General features: G+C 44.8%; 1 protein-coding gene across 1 annotated transcript; it reads right to left on the reverse strand.

The window, feature by feature from the left end:
* Positions 1 to 765: 765 nt before the first annotated feature.
* On the reverse strand, positions 766 to 16,400 carry n4bp2 (NEDD4 binding protein 2). The gene is made up of 16 exons (XM_084006456.1): positions 15,998 to 16,400; positions 14,305 to 15,298; positions 12,786 to 12,910; positions 12,540 to 12,628; positions 12,040 to 12,116; positions 11,738 to 11,881; positions 8,740 to 11,381; positions 7,796 to 7,881; positions 7,327 to 7,372; positions 6,596 to 6,819; positions 6,380 to 6,504; positions 5,574 to 5,700; positions 3,092 to 3,268; positions 2,726 to 2,894; positions 1,895 to 2,018; positions 766 to 1,813 (listed from the first exon to the last, which is right to left on the reverse strand). The coding sequence occupies exons 1-16, from the start codon at positions 16,248 to 16,250 to the stop codon at positions 1,768 to 1,770; spliced, it is 5,448 nt and encodes a 1,815-aa protein (XP_083862582.1). The 5' UTR covers positions 16,251 to 16,400; the 3' UTR covers positions 766 to 1,767.
* Positions 16,401 to 17,569: the final 1,169 nt, after the last annotated feature.

Here is a 17,569-nt window from a genome sequence, read left to right on the forward strand (position 1 = left end):
TTATGGTGCTTTTCTGGGTTTAGAAAGCAACTCAATAAAGCCCATGGACCTTGTTCTGATCCTGGTGAAGGCCCCTCGACAGCTGACGGTTTAGCAGCGTGTCATTTTGAGAGCTTGCCATCAAGAAGATCCCCTTCTGACTCCTCAGTTCGGTCCTACTCGGTAGGAGTCTTGCAGACAGCCAACAGCAGCCGAACTTAGAGTGGCAGGTGTAGGTGAAGAGACGTTGATGATATCCATAATCAAGCAAAATAATCTGTGGATAAGTGTGTATCTTTTATTATCAGACGCGAGACCGAGTGTAAAATTGATCAGTGTTTTGAAAAAATGTTTTATTTTTGTGTTTTAGTGTCACTTTTTATGTGTATCACTTGTGTGTGATTCGTCTTGTCAGCCTGTCTGCATATCTGCTCACCTGTGTCCTGTCTGTGTTTGAAATGCCATACTAACGTCTAAGGGTGTAACGATTCATCTACTATATCGATTTTGGATGGAGTATGTTGGGTGGGGAAAAATAGGGTTTGGGCTGGTAGATGAAATTTGTTTTTTTCCAACATTTGGCTACAAAGCAAGCTGTCATTTTATGGCCAAAAACACAGATACAAATTCAGTCAACTAAGTTGTGTCCACTCACTCAGATTATTGTCTCATTTAATTTGGCACTACATGGTCTTTTAATACTAATATTTTGTGTGTGTGTGTGTGAAAACAGCCATTACACAGGATTATGTTTTCCACTATGAGACATATAACCAATACACATACCCCTAAAACTGTAAACAAATAGTTTATTCCGCATTACAATATACTCTGTAAAACATTTGAATGAATACAAAAATACAATTTTCTCTTCTTAATTCACACGTTCACAACATTGTATACAATCAGTAAAATTGGTCAACGCTGACAACCTTTTAGTTAAAAAAAAACATCACACAGAAAGAAAAACAGAAGCCGTTTTAAACCTACAAAAATAGGGTAGCAACCTGAGGAACACAACTGCTACACTATTTGGCACGATGGGTTAAAAAAAAATCTACAACCAACTGGCATTTGATAGAGAGAACCTAACAATGATGAGTCTTTACCTGAGTTTGAATATGAATATATTAGTAGCTAAGCTTGGCCTTAAGTAAATGACCATTGCAGTATGTTGCTAAAGCAGCTGCTAAGACGAAGGACAACGACTGCTGCAGAGCGGATCATCTGAACAGATTCAGGCTCCTAACCAGCAAGAAGTACTGTAACCCCACAACCAGGAGCATGTGGTTTGGTGAGAACCTTTACAATCAGATTGCGAACAGAATTGGCATCAAATAAAAGAGGACGTCATATCTTCTAAATTCCTAGAGAGTTACCTCCAAACAGACAGCATGCAAACACAACCCAATCAAGATTTCATAAAATCCTCACATTACATCTCAAACATGACTCCTCATTTCAACATGACGCCTTCAAAACACTGGAATTTCTCACACTTAACAAAAAAAGGCATAAAAGATTAAATGTAGGAAAGACACCATACTATAAAACTCCTTTAAATTTAAAATGTACATACATTCTTGCTTAACAGCTGCATCATTTGTGTTTAATGCCTATGCAGTTATCTTTCATAAAGACACAAGCAAACTATTCTTAAGACACTACTACTAGTGTGTGTGTGTGTGTGTGTGTGTGTGTGTGTGTGTGTGTGTGTGTGTGTGTGTGTGTGTGTGTGTGTGTTCCTCCAGAGCAGCTTTAGCTCAAAGCTGATAAACCAGGTTCTTCTCACTTCAAAGAGACCAACACGAGACCTGGTTTTGGCTCAGTGAACCTGACAGATAGAGAGAGATAGGAGAAAGGTGGGTGATGATGAACATGTGCTTCTGAGTTTTGCATGTGTGTGTGTGTGTACCTGTACTGTTTGTTGGTGAGGTAGTCTATAACGGCGGGGCGGATGCGGGCCACGCCCCCCTGGCTGTGGTTCCCTCTTCCTGTGATGACAGAGAGCTGAGGTCGACACAGACCCTGCTCACAATCTACACAGAAAGAGGCCAAAGAGGAGCAACACACAGAAAACAGTGAAGAGGAGGGAACTTCTAGATATTCAGATCCCTAACATGATTTAGATGTGCACCACTTTAACACTCCCATTTGAGTCTAGGCTTAAACCGCAACAATAAAAAGAACTGTCACATTACCCATAATCCAACAGGAATTTTAGGTGTATGAGCGATGTTTTTTTTACACAGCTTTTCCCCTCCAGAACTGTAAACTAGTAGCAAGCGGAAGTCACACAGTACACAAAGTTATAGATGTAGTTCACTGAGCTGTTTCACACACTAAATAAGATGACTAATGGTGACATTTTTCACGAGCAAAATTCTCTTTTGAGGAACACCAGATGGGGCAGGACTCGCCTCTTTGTGCTTTATGGTCATTTCTGTATTTTGACACTTCAATCATATGGCAAAACCATTTCAATTACATTTTATTCATATAGCCCCAAATCACAAATTTGCCTCACAGGGCTTTTCAATCTGTACAGCAACATCCTCTGTCCCAGGACACACAGACTGGGCTCTCTGTGTTTCTTGAGCTCAGCCACCAAACAGCCTGAACTATCCTGAATGGGCACTGATATTAAACACACACACACACACACTAGTGATCATTTATGGGCAATACTGTAGAATAAGCCACCTGTTTCCAACCGTGTGGATACGGTACAGTATATGGTTCTTACCTGTGGTTTTGTCCTGTAAGACCTGGGCCAGATGCTCCAGGGCCTCATCTACATGCAGCCCGTGGAGGTCCAAGATGTTTCTGGGCAGCAGCGAAGAGTTGACCCTCTGGAAGATCTGAACTGCTGCACGGTGATTGGCCTCGCGCATCCGCTGGCTGTGCAGGTGACCCTACAAGAGAGGTGATGCAAATTCATCTACTACGAGCAGAGATTCATTTATCGCTAAAAGAAGAACTGCACCTTCAGATAAACAAACGTGGGAAAGCTAAATGATCAGGTTTGAAACCGCTAATACAGGGAAAGTCTATGAAAAGTTTGGAGTGCTACGGAGGTGAAAATATCACATTGACATATTCAGCTTCTCACCTGCTGTGAGTAAAATGAGGCCACTTCTTTGCGTCCTTGCTTGTAGGCTTCAGCAGCCTTGGAGAAAGACTCCACCTGTAAGCTTTTCTGCTGGCTGGCCTCGGCCCGGAAGTCCTCATACTCTGGGTCTTCCGTGTCCTGATAGTTGGGTATAGTTGACTCCAGCGGCTTCAGCCTCTGACACATTTTAAAAAGGACAGAGGGAAACAAACCGCTAAATAAATGGAATTATCTTGTAATCAGGGTCGCGACAGACAGGTAACCAGTCTATCACAGGGCTGGCATGTAGAGACAGACAGGTAACCAGTCTATCACAGGGCTGGCATGTAGAGACAGACAGGTAACCAGTCTATCACAGGACCAACATGTAGAGACAGACAGGTAACCAGTCTATCACAGGGCTGGCATGTAGAGAAATACAGGTAACCAGTCTATCACAGGGCTGGCATGTAGAGACAGACAGGTAACCAGTCTATCAATATGTAGAGACAGACAGGTAACCAGTCTATCACAGGACCAACATGTAGAGACAGACAGGTAACCAGCCTATCACAGGACCAACATGTAGAGACAGAAAGGTAACCAGTCTATCACCATGTAGAGACAGACAGGTAACCAGTCTATCACAGGGCTGGCATGTAGAGACAGACAGGTAACCAGTCTATCACAGGGCTGGCATGTAGAGACAGACAGGTAACCAGTCTATCACAGGGCTGGCATGTAGAGACAGACAGGTAACCAGTCTATCAACATGTAGAGACAGACAGGTAACCAGTCTATCACAGGGCTGGCATGTAGAGACAGACAGGTAACCAGTCTATCACAGGACCAACATGTAGAGACAGACAGGTAACCAGTCTATCACAGGACCAACATGTAGAGACAGACAGGTAACCAGTCTATCAATATGTAGAGACAGACAGGTAACCAGTCTATCACAGGGCTGGCATGTAGAGACAGACAGGTAACCAGTCTATCACAGGGCTGACATGTAGAGACAGACAGGTAACCAGTCTATCAACATGTAGAGACAGACAGGTAACCAGTCTATCACAGGGCTGGCATGTAGAGACAGACAGGTAACCAGTCTATCAACATGTAGAGACAGACAGGTAACCAGTCTATCACAGGACCAACATGTAGAGACAGACAGGTAACCAGTCTATCAACATGTAGAGACAGACAGGTAACCAGTCTATCACAGGGAGACATGTAGAGACAGACAGGTAACCAGTCTATCACAGGGCTGGCATGTAGAGACAGACAGGTAACCAGTCTATCACAGGGCTGACATGTAGAGACAGACAGGTAACCAGTCTATCACAGGACCAACATGTAGAGACAGACAGGTAACCAGTCTATCACAGGACCAACATGTAGAGACAGACAGGTAACCAGTCTATCACAGGACCGACATGTAGAGACAGACAGGTAACCAGTCTATCACAGGGCTGACATGTAGAGACAGACAGGTAACCAGTCTATCACAGGGAGACATGTAGAGATAGACAGGTAACCAGTCTATCACAGGGTGACATGTAGAGACAGACAGGTAACCAGTCTATCACAGGGCTGACATGTAGAGACAGACAGGTAACCAGTCTATCACAGGGTGACATGTAGAGACAGACAGGTAACCAGTCTATCACAGGGCTGACATGTAGAGACAGACAGGTAACCAGTCTGTCACAGGGAGACATGTAGAGACAGACAGGTAACCAGTCTATCACAGGGAGACATGTAGAGACAGACAGGTAACCAGTCTATCACAGGACCAACATGTAGAGACAGACAGGTAACCAGTCTATCACAGGACCAACATGTAGAGACAGACAGGTAACCAGTCTATCACAGGGCTGACATGTACAGACAGACAGGTAACCAGTCTATCACAGGGAGACACTTAGAGACAGACAGGTAACCAGTCTATCACAGGGCTGACATGTAGAGACAGACAGGTAACCAGTCTATCACAGGGCCGACATGTAGAGACAGACAGGAAACCAGTCTATCACAGGGAGACATGTAGAGACAGACAGGTAACCAGTCTATCACAGGGAGACATGTAGAGACAGACAGGTAACCAGTCTATCACAGGGCCGACATGTAGAGACAGACAGGAAACCAGTCTATCACAGGGAGACATGTAGAGACAGACAGGTAACCAGTCTATCACAGGGAGACATGTAGAGACAGACAGGTAACCAGTCTATCACAGGGCCGACATGTAGAGACAGACAGGAAACCAGTCTATCACAGGGAGACATGTAGAGACAGACAGGTAACCAGCCTATCAACATGTAGAGACAGACAGGTAACCTGTCTATTACGGGGCCGACATGATGCATTATATTTGTCAATACCCTTGACTTAGATGAAGATCAGATCACATTTTATGACAAATTTATTCAGAAAACCATGAAATTCAAAAAGGTTCACATACTTTTTCTTGCCACTGTACATGTACACCGTGTGTGAATACCTTCTCCCTCTCCTTGCTGGCTGCTCTGAGGTGGTCGGAGTGAGGAGCCTCGGGGGCGATCACTGTCTTGACGGGTTCCTCGTCCAGTAGAGCGCGAAGAAACAGCTCCGTCTGGGTCAGGCTGTAGCTGTAAAGACAAACGCATATATCACGCACATGAGGCAAATATGCAAAATTAGCTTCATTTGTTGAATTATTTCATCTTGATGGAATCTGACATGAATGCAACAGATGTGATGCATATATTACATATTTAAAATGTGTGTTATTTCGCGAAAAGCCCATCAGTGTTGAGATTCTCTCATTGATGTCGCTGAATCAGAAATAGAGAAAAATAATGCTGTATCCGTCTGTGGTCACCCAGAGGTCTATGACAGTAGCTCATATTAGTACAGAGCCCGAACTATGTGTATAACTGTACGTGTCATATTTATGTCTAGCTGACCTTATTTGGAGTGTTGATGTAGCAGCTACAACTTTAGCATAGCCTAGCACCCATCAGTCCAGACTCCATTCAGAAAACAAGCATTTTAATAGTTTGCTTGTCGCCTTGCAGACAGAAATAAACTTTACACAAATCACCATCATCATAAAGTTCTTTCTGCATGCTTTTTTATCCGATTATTTTAATTAAATCACAGCTTAATAGGGTTGATCCACCTGTGGTAAACCAGCCCGTTTACCTGGCCGATTACACAGCTTATCTGGGATTTGACAACATGTACAAAGCAGCAACCATGGATATTTCAACCATGATGGATGAAACCTGTTTGGTTTCTAAATGGAGGTAAAAGTTATTTTCTCACTTGTGGTCTCTGAAGATGTCCTGGAGGAAATGTCTGTCAATGGTGGGGAAGAGGGAATAAAGTTGGTTCTCTTTAAGCAGGGCGGCTCCATCACGCCGGTCGAGGTCTACGCGACTTTGTCTGGTCTGAGAGAAGGATGATGGGAAAGGGGTGAGGATGTGGGGGAGGGAGAGAGGAACAGAGCAGGATATGTATGCATGTGTGTGTTTGCGTTACTTTTGCCACGTTCTCCTGCAAAGCCTGCTCCTCTTTAATAATATCTCTAAGAGACACCTGTGGGCGTGAGACATTCCAGTGGTCCATGAATGGCATCTGACCACGGGCCTCTGGGTGACTGTCCAGTGATGAGGAACCATCCGCAGTCAGCAGGAAACGTGCTGGCGGCGTCTGCTCACGTGATCCAGGTGTGGCCAGCTGTGACTCACGCCAGTGTGCTGAACCTACACGTTCAAAAGGTTTTGAAGTAGTATTTGTTTGTTTGACTCAGACAATACCAATAAAATGTAGCAGATGTAATGTATATATGACATATTTCTGAATGTTAATTGCACTGAAAAACCGTTACTGGTTAGGCTTTTGAATTCAGGGTAAAACAACCGAACAAACATACGGATAAAATAGATTCACGGTTAAGCAACTGAACTAAGAAAACAATGTGTGTATGAATGTAACAAAATATTGATGATATGCTGAACCAAGGTCCTTTTGAGCAATTTGATTTGACATGTATTTGTCTGTAGACGTCTAGGTTTAATTAATAAAGCAAAGTGAAATAAAGTGAAAGTTTGGTAGACCTAGCCTAGGTGTGGTTTCAACATCTTTTCAATGCGTTCTTGGGGATGTTTTTAAAATATGGTCTAGGTCCATGCTATACGTAGCCTAATAACTCCTAATAAGGTGTGTATGTAAGTGTGTGTTTGTGTCTGTGTGTGTGTGTGTAGACTTACTTTCTTGAAGCAAGTGAAAGGCAAGAGTTGCTTGTCTCTGCTTTTCCTGTAAAACAGCATTCAGAGTCAAACTGCATGAGAGTATCAAACAGAGGGATCAGAATGAACTTGTGAACACAACATGGATGTATAGGACAGCTGCAGAGAGATGGAAACCACTATAAAGCTCTGTGAAGCAGCAGATGGTAAATGAGCTGCATCTATAGAACTCCGAGCTCTTTACAACACAAGGCAGCAGTCACCCATTCACACACACGTTCAGAGGGCAGAGGCGTGATAGACATTCACACTCACACACCGATGGCACAGCCATGTGGTTCGGTGTGTTTAAAGCACACTTTGATATGTAGCCTGCGGGTGCCAGGGATCGAACCAGCTACCTCCCGATTACTGGAAGGCCACTCAATCTCCCGTCATTTGTTAAACTGTTGTTACTTACATGGATTATAGTGGCTTTAAGATATCTCACCTGAATGGTTTCCTTCCACTTCTGGTGGAGCAGTTGAGCCAGGTTCAGGTCCATCTGGACTGCATAGTCATCAATGGAGCATGAAGCTGAATGTTTGGACCCGGGGAGGACAGAGAACCTGATGTCAGTTCTGATTCTGGTGCATATTTGTTTTTCAGGTTCCAACTAGAACATGTTTACATGCTTCAATTATAACACTTTATTTTTCCATCCTGGCTGAGATCTGGGCTTTTTGGGAGGGAGGGGCAGGAGCTCTAACAGAGAGTTTCAGTGCTTTTATCAGAAACCCCTTACCATAACCAGATAACAGGAGTTTTACTGCTGAGGATTAATGATAGAAATTATTTTAACCACTTGTTCTTCACCTCCTCTTCCTTTAGACATCCATACAAAGGATGTGTACTCGCACAGCAGAATACAGCGTCTTCTCAACATGGAGACTCCATGCTCAGCTCATACCAACTTTGTATGAGGGCGTGTGCCAAACAAGCTGGGCAGATATTATGCAAATGTTTTACTTGGTGACATCACCACTTTATGAAAGAAAAGGCTAGATTTACTATTGAGGCATTTAAATCAGTTCAGAGTTTCTGCGGGGGAGAGTTACTCCCTTTGGACATGGACTTCAGGCTTTGACACTCTGGAGACCTTTTACATGAATAAATAACACACTGAAGGAAAAGGAACAAGCAGAAAAGCATAATAGGTTCTCTTTAATGAAAACATGCCTTCAGTATGTTTCTGACAAACCTGCTTGTCAGCTCTCTAACAGCGTGTGAAACCTCATGTCAGATGGCAGAATCTGCTGCACTCAACACAACTTAAACTTCTGTCACAGTTAATTTCTCTCTGCACAAAATGACTTCAAGTATTTTAAATATTTTTTCAGGCCCGCATTGTCATCTGAGTACCACTATTCCATGAGACACGTGTGCGTTAGTTACCTGGGTCTACTCCGACGGGACCAAACAGTTCAGAAAGCTGCAGTGCCAGTTCAGTGGGTAGTTTCAGCTCCACACTCTGAATGTCCAGGTGTCTGTTCCTCCTCTCCTCCATGTGCCTCCTTTCAGTCCTCTCCACCTCCTTCAGCTTTTGCTCCATCTCCATCTCCTCGAGCTCAGCCTGCAGCAGCCGGTGGACCTCGTCCATGCTGGCAATCTCTTCATCGATCTCAACTCTTGACTCTTCGACTATTACCCCTTCATCTAAGCTCCCACCGCCAGCGCTGCCTTCTCGGTGCGCCATCACTCTGTGTTCAGTGTCACCACTTGGCTCTCCTTCGTTCACTGCAGGCAGAACGAGTTCAGCTTGAGGAGATGTTTTTAAGTGGGAGGTTGTAACAGGATGATCTTTGTTTCTAACTGGAACAGCTGCGCCTCCAAAACTTGGCACACCCGTATCATTGTCGCTCCCATCTGATTGGCTTACTGTCCCAAAGGTTGACTGCTGAGTCACCTCCTCGAACCCAGTTAGCTCTCCCGGTGGCCAGCCTTCTGAGTGATGCTCATCTAATGCATTAGGATACACTCTGATCCCTACAGGCTTGCCTAAAGCTCCACACAGACTGGATGTGTTCTGCTCATCTTCACTACCGTCCTCACCATCATCATCATCATCTCTGAAGAACCTCTCTCCAGAGTCCAGCAGCAGGTTGGTCGTCCATTCTAGGTCCTGGTGGCATTTGTCATACAGGTCTTCTAACGTATCAAAACTAACCAGTTTGAAATGGCGGCTGAGAATGCGCAGGCTCTCAAGCCGGTCTTGACCGGCCCTGAGCTCGTTCTCCTCCACCTGTGTGCCTTTGTCATGCATCACGTGGTAGGGTACCTCTCTGTGGCCCAACGGGTGAACCGCGAGCGCTGCAGAGGCGGCAGAGGACAGCTCCGGCACAAAGCGAGAAGAGTCTCCGGATAGGACTGTGATGTCACCGGGGTGGCTGCACACGGTGACGGCCGCGTCATCCCGGTTGTCTTGGCGATTGAGGCGCCAAAGAAGGGCAAAGTCTTGCGGCTCGGTCTGGGCGGGGCTGCCTGTGTCTACCAGAGGAAGAGGGGAAGATGGCTGCAGGTGTGTCTCAGATTTGGACTCGGTGAACAGGTCAAAGCTTGGTTGGAGGTGAAGACGAGTGTTAAAGTCAGGTTCAACATCTGGGTTAGTGCTGTTTATGCTCTGGGCTGTGGTACTGGGACATTCGAGGAGATTCAGTGAAGGCGCAGGGCAGTTTTGAGTAAAGGTGAGGGCTAGTTTGCACTGTTTCCCCGATCTACGCCCCTGACGCTGCTTTCTCTCCTGACTGCCTCCACTGAAAGCACTGTTTTCTGCTTCCCCAGAGCCCTCACACACAGGACTCTGACACACCTCACTAATATGACTCCCATCAGCCTCAACTATAGTCCCTCTGCCGGTCTCTGTGCACTTATTCCTGTCTGTATCAGTATGAGCAGCAGCAGGCTGTGTTCCAACCTCACCTTCAGTGTTGTGGAGTCCCGCCATGGCATGGCATACGTTTGCCTCCACAGCCCTTTTTCCATCAATGTCTAACACATTAGTATTCCCTCCTGTGGTACCGCTCACTTCATTTTCAGTTTCAAGTCCCTCCCAATTATCAATTCTAGATTCCCTGACCCTAAAGGAGTCCGCTGCCTTCCAGTCTAACACACAGTCAGGTAATTCAGCTCTGCTGCTGGGAACTCCGTTTGTGTTTTGTTCCCTCTCCTCACTGCTACATCTACTGCCCCGGGGCTCCTCAAACCTGCCGCCTTGCTCCTCTTCTTTCTCCCGTTCTTCTCCAGAGCTCCGGAAAAGGGATGAGCCTGTCGGAATGTCAGCTACTCCCGTCTGAATGAGATCGAGAAGCTTCTGAAACTCTGTCGCATTGAGTCCCGACTGCACTATCGTTTGATTTTTGTTAGCTTCTGGAATTACACCTTCATCTTCCTTTGCATTTCCTTCTTTTTCTCTTCTCCTTACCCGTCGCTGCTCGAGGAATCCCTCAGACGGCCAATCTCCAACAAACTCCAACATCGGAGGGTTTCCCCTGTCTCCCCCGTCCCTCACCATCTCACCCCCTTCTGATTCCTTTGCCTCATCCGTCTCCTTTGCCTCGCCATCTGATTGCTTAGTATCTTTCACCAGATCTGCAGGCTCCAACCTGTCAAAATCAGACCTCCTGCTTGGTCTCTCTCTCCTCACTCTTTGTGCGATTGACTCAGAGAAAGCCACCGGCATTTCATCCACACGCTGGTCATCGCTCATCACCGACTCCACAATGCAGTCAGGGATTCTCTGATCTCCTATTGGACGAGTCAGCTCTAACTGGGCGTCCAACTCAGAATCTAATTCCCCCAAATCCATGTTGTCGTCGCCATCCGACATTTCAGGGTTTGTAGAAGGTTTTCCTGTAGGTTGGAAATTGAGGGAATCCGTAGATTTGTGCGTGGCGTCTTCCAGCATTCCCACCTCAGCAGAACGGCCAAAAGACACGTCAGGTAGTGAGGAATACAGCTGAGGGCAGGGTTTCTTACAACCCCTAGTCAATCCAGACAGCCCTACAAGGTCAGGACAATGTGCGTCACAAGTCACCAGTCTAGGGAAAACAAGAGAGATAGGAATGGTTCAGTTAACATAACAAGCACAACAGTCCAATGATGCTTGATGATTCCCCTTTAATAGATGAGCATATAGTTTAAGTTACCAGGTAATATTAACCTTCTGTGTATTTATAAAAACAGTTTTATCCATTTTGATGATGACTATAAAAACATTGTTTCACTTTAGCCAATAGAGCGATGGAGCGCCATCTACTGTAGAAAGAAATGTAATGCAGTTAAATACTGAGAGATGATAAGATTGGTATAAATAACTTAGGTTTCATCAGTTCTAGGTAAAGATAAATATAAAATTGCTGCCTGATCGTGACAGACATTTGTAGGTGAAACTCACTGTGAGCTAAGTCTGTTCTCCAGAGGGAGGCGCTGTTTCATCTCAGGTATCTGTGAACCCATAATGGACTGGACTGTGACGTAGCGCTCATAATTATCAAGCATTCGTCGAATTTTTTCCACTGGCACATTGTGTGTGGTACGTCTGCATATGCATATAGAGACACAAATAAAAAAACATGCAAGACAGGAAATTGAAATTGTTTACAATAGTTTACAACAGCATTTTGCTCTTCATGTGCAAAAAATGTATTTAGTTGACAGTGTGCACTAATAATTCTATAATTCCTCTCTCCCTCTCACCTCTCCAGTTCTCTGGGTTTGTGCTTCCACCAAGTGTCTGGCTCTCGGAACAGGACCTTATATCCATGTTTCAGGGCCTGGAACAGACAGGGGACCAGCCGTCTCTTACAGTTATATATGTGTCCTATGTCCAGCCACTTGGTTTAACAGATACTTACTTACTCCCAGTATATATATTTGTTAAGAAACAAAATATAAGGCTGCACGTTGTAGGTACCAACAATGACATGCAATCTAGGAAGTGCAGTTGGAGGAATACATTAATAGCTTTATTGGTTTATATGCTCAAAGAGAGGATTTAAGATAACCGGAAAGTGCAGCAATTACAATATCTTTGATCAGGCTGCATGTTTTCACTCAGGTGCTGAAGTGGGTCTGGTGGCCGAAACCACACTAGTGACCTACAGTGTCATGCATTTAACATTATTTAGGAGAGAGTTTATGAAGATCTTCAGCAGAATCTGTTAGCAACACAAGTTCTACCAAGCAAGCTGACTGACCTGAGCCACATAAGGTTTCATCTCCCAGCCATGCAGGTTGGTGTTGTCAATGATGATGGGGTTAGCCCCCCTTTTAAAAGCCTCAATGGCTGTGGAACAAAGTTGGCACAAGAAAAACAAACCGCTTTACACACAACAATTAAAGGGAAACAATGGCAATCAATTACACTGATGAAAACCATCTTTAAACAGTCGTAACTGACTGCAAACTGGCTGCTTCTTATCAGAACCATGCGTGTCGTTTACCTTGTTTGTGGTTCCACTCATGTGCCTCCCCCAGAGCAGTGGGGTCAAACTGATACGCTCCGTGGCGAGAGAAATAATTGTCGGTGCTCAGCACAACTCCACCGGGGTTATGCTCCACCAAGTCTCTGCAGAAACACACAGATTTCAAGCCATGTAACTGTTGTGATTGTTTTTTCAAATTGCAAACATCTCATTTACCAGACTGTGTACGATATTTATAACGTTACTCAAATGTTTCTTCTTATTGAAGATCCGTAACCCCGAGACACATGGTTAAATCATGGGGCAAAAATGGCCCATTTTAGAGCCCTCGGAGGAAAGGGCTGATGTTAAATCCTTAACACCTAATATCACCTCACTGTGTTATCCAGGCAAAAATATGCATATGAATAGATAATAGATCTACATTTAAGGTTTTTTCCAGCCAAATCTGAGGGGGTGACCTGGGGGCCCCTAGGTGAGTTGGCATGGAATGACTCCTTTAGTGATGATCTTTAAATTTGACTTTGACCTAAAAGGCGTTCGAGGGTCAGGCCCCTCTTACCCCTGAGGGGCCTCAGGTCTTTAGAGCCGGGACTCTGGACTGCGCCAAGGTCAAGGCTAAAAACTAAAGGCGATAATGGTTTTGCTGTTGGTGGTTTGACTGGATGCCATTTAGTTAATATCTGCAATATTGGCATCCTGATCAATCCATAACAAAAATATAAGTTCCTGAAGTTGGAAAAAATGCCTTTTTCGCACATGTTTTTTTTGGGGGCAGGGTCAATTTTCAAAGGTCTGTATTTCTGAAACTATGAGGAATTCAAAGCTAATATTTTGCATGGTGGGAAGAAACATATAGATCTAGATTTAAGAATTTTTCCAGCAAAATCTGAGGAGCTGACCTAGGGAGGTTCCTGAAATGTAGGTGAGTTGGCGTGGAATGACCCAAAGGCTCAGTTTACAAGCAAACAAATCAAGAGTGAACAATTATTGTTTTTCCAATAGGAGAGTTGTGTCTGTGATTATGTTGCTTGTTGAAAAAAAAATTAAGTACCAGTGTGTTTGCCAAATTAATATTTTCCAGTAAATGGCTGTTATAACTATTCTGGCATTATTGACATGCAACCAAGTCTCCACTCTGCTGGCTGTAGCTGTGATGAAACTGCAAAACCTGCACTCCACCTGACCAGCAGGCACTACTGGAATGCATAACGTATTGCTATTTAGAGAAGACATGGGACGAAATATCATGTCAGGATTATCCTATCTATTCACGATATTATCCCATTAATCAGTCAAATATGCTTAAAACTCTTAAATGGCACTAAAACATACTAAATTACTTTACATTTTTTAACACAATAAATATTTTGTTACGTTACAGATAAGATCATATAGGACCAATCATTTTTAAAGAAATGCATAAATTCAAAAGAAAATTGCAACATTGTGGTAGCCTGATCTTTCTGATAATTCCTGAATGCCTATTTATTTAAAACAAGCTAAAATCCTATATGGTCCCATCCCTAAATCTTACTTTGCCAAGGTTGACTTGCCAGACCCTGGAGCACCACGTAGCAGCACAAGGACCTTCCCTTCCAAACGAAACCTGCTGTACTGGGCAGGAGGATGTGGGATGGCAGGCAAGGCCCAGGACTTTGGAATAGTGGCAGAAGGTTTGAGAGGTGCTTGGGCCCGACTCAGCCATGGAGAGGCTTGTCTGGGTAGGCAGGGCCAGTTGGAAGCCACGGGGGTAATGAAGGCTGGCCCCTGGTTTACATGGACACGGGGAGAAAACGCTCTTGCCTGCGGGTTCCAGGGTGATGACATATACCCGAGAGGCTCCTGATTCAACATGTTCACCTTAGATCGTGCTCCTCCGAACATCGCTTTGGAGGGCATGACCCCAGCCTCGTCTGAGGCAGTGTATAATGGGTCTGGTTTTTTGTACACCTGGAAAGCTGAGGGACGTCCTGAAGTTGCCAGGTCCAAAGCAGGCTTGTCTGCAGGCATCTCCGTTATCAGATGAGTAAAATCCACCGACGACTGCGGCTCATTCACAATCTTGTCTTCCCAAATGCTGAGCTGGTTGAGTGGAGAGGAGGCTCCACATATGTGCTCCAGCTGGTCACCTCCAGGGGGGGCCCTAGATCCAGGCTGCAGGCTGGCCTGAAGCAGCTCAGGGAGGACCTGCTGAGGGAATGGTGGCAGAGGGAGAGAGGAAAGGGATGTACCGGCAGATAAATGCTGGCCGCCGTGGTGCTCTTCCTCAATGTTTTGTTGTGCAGTTAGTGTCTCTAGCTCCTGATCAATGAGCAGGTCCAACTCATCTGTCAGGAGGTTGGTGGAGGGAGAAGAGGCAGGCCGCTGCGACGGTTTGGAGGAGTCCGGGTCTGGTCTAGGTTCGGAGAAGTGGCATGGGCTGAGCAGGGCTGCAGCAGTGCGCTCGAAGCCGGAGACGTGAGATAGTATAGGGGCTGCTTCTTCAGCAGCCACAGACAGCTCCAAGAGAGAGTCCATTGCATTTTCAACTGGAACGCAAACAGAGAAAGCAAAAAGAGAAAAGAGTGGGTCAAAGTCACGATTCAACATAACGCACTTTATAGACATTTGTACTGATGAATGCATTCAAAATGAAAAGAGAGAACAAGCAACAATGAACCCAGATTCACACATACCATTACAGTGACATGAATAACAACAGCACAGTAGGTGGTGAGGACCTGCACCCTCTGGGTAAGAGCTGTTACACAACCACCCAACGACTAATTTTACTACCATTTAAGCGTCACAGTGGATATGGTAACAATGTGCCTGAAACAGCCTTCCCAAACTTGCATCAGCAACGTGGACAGTTTAAACAAGTGTCTGCTTTGTACAGACACTGGTGGCTTTTGTTTGGTCTGTTTCTGCCTCGAGACTCACTTTGTGATGCTCACTGCTACCAATAGCTTGACACATAACGTGACAGAATACGTGTGTATGGTACAGGACGCAGGGGCTCACGTCAACAGGTGCAGGTTGAGGGCGCTGATAACACACCCTCGACCCCCGCGGATCCCACCATACAGCAGGGTCGTCTGTACGGTGAAATGCTGTCAGAAGTACGCAGCTAACGAGCTAACAAGTGGTTGGACGAATTACACTTAATAGCATTCCTGTGAGTCTGACACGCACGCACACACACGCACACAGCAAGTCAGACAACCGTCTTCCGTGTTTCGTCCTACCTTTAAAATCAGACTCGGACAGCACGATGTATATCACTTCGGGGTCCAGGTGTGAGAACACCTCCTCCATGCGTTTGATGATGTTCTCTTTGTCGGAGCTGGACAACGCGCCGCTGGAGGGAAATTCGTTGGCCATGGCCCCGTCAAATCCCTGAGGTAGTCGGTTGCCCGTGTTGTGGCCGAGGCTCCCCCCCTCTAGCGGCCCACCGGGGACTCTGGCCGGGCTCTGGCCGTTCTTCTTTCTCCGAGGCATTCCGTGGTCGCGCTGTAGCCGCCGGTTGCTCTCATTAGCGGCTACAGGGAGCTAACTGAGCTACAACCAAAAAAAAACAGGTGGCCCGGAGCTTAAAACATGTTTCTGTTGCGTTGGGTAGAGCAACCAAAGTGCAACAACTCACGTTTGTAATATGTCACAGCACCCCAGGTGGTGGAAATACATCAGAAAGCGTGAATCCTGCCAAATCCGCCAGAACGATTAATACCGGAAATCAAGACTGTTTGTTTGTGTGTGGCTTCAAAATAAGAGGTTTCTCTGGCACAGGAGATTTGAGTATCATTAGTAGTCATGCAGCCCTGACATTGTAAAAATGTCATGATATTATACTAGATTATTATTGGTGATATATTATAACATGTCAGTATCATTTTAACTAATTAAATGTACTTTGTATACTGCAACACACTTTAAGTAAAGGGGTAGAACCATATCAGTATTTACTTCTTCCTAGTTATTTTCCAGCCATATAATATTTATTTAGTTAGTTAGTTAGTTTGTCAGTTAGTTTATTTAGAATTTTCTGTATATGTTTAATGGCCATTTTATCTATTATTCTTGTTTTGTTTTATTATTATTTATTTTATTATTACTTTCAGCGTCGTCAGGTTCCTGGTTCCTGGAACCTGACGACGCTGAAAGCGAAACGCGTTGTTCATAATAAAAGTACATCAGCAGAGTCTTATCAGTGTGCGGTGGCCGTCTTTTTCTATTGATTTTACGCACTCCTGCTACCTACCTGCACCTGAGGAACTGTGGCTGTGCAGGGAGATTTGCTTTTCTTCGGGTTGTGAGATATTTTCCCCTTTACAGGGCAGGCATATCCTATTATCATTAATGCACATAACCAACACGTAACCAACATTATGTCATGTAAGATGTTACTGAAATTATAAAATAGTAGAAAGGCAGGATTCTTGCAAAAAAAAAAAAGCAGCTTATTTAAAAGCAAGCAGATGGCCTGGAGCATTTATCAAAGGTGTAGTTGAACCAGTTAATCAATTGTTAACTACCAGCTCACCACCAGTTGTCACTAATCCCACAAGTCATTATATAGAGACGTGTTGAATTTGTTACAACCACAAATAATTACTAGTATACTAGTACTTCAGGTAGTGTTAATACTACTAGTAGTAGGCCTAATATTGGTAGTAATAACAATGATAAGAAGAAAGCACAATACCAGTAAACGTATTGGTGGCAGAAATACGTGTTGACAGACTACCAAGGAGAAGACGCTGGAGGACGACGTGTTTATTGCAAGCTGTTTGTGTGTGACTCCCGCCATGTATTTTGTG

Source organism: Eutrigla gurnardus (assembly GCF_963514095.1).
Source record: "Eutrigla gurnardus genome assembly, chromosome: 3".
Classification (NCBI taxonomy): domain Eukaryota; kingdom Metazoa; phylum Chordata; class Actinopteri; order Perciformes; family Triglidae; genus Eutrigla; species Eutrigla gurnardus.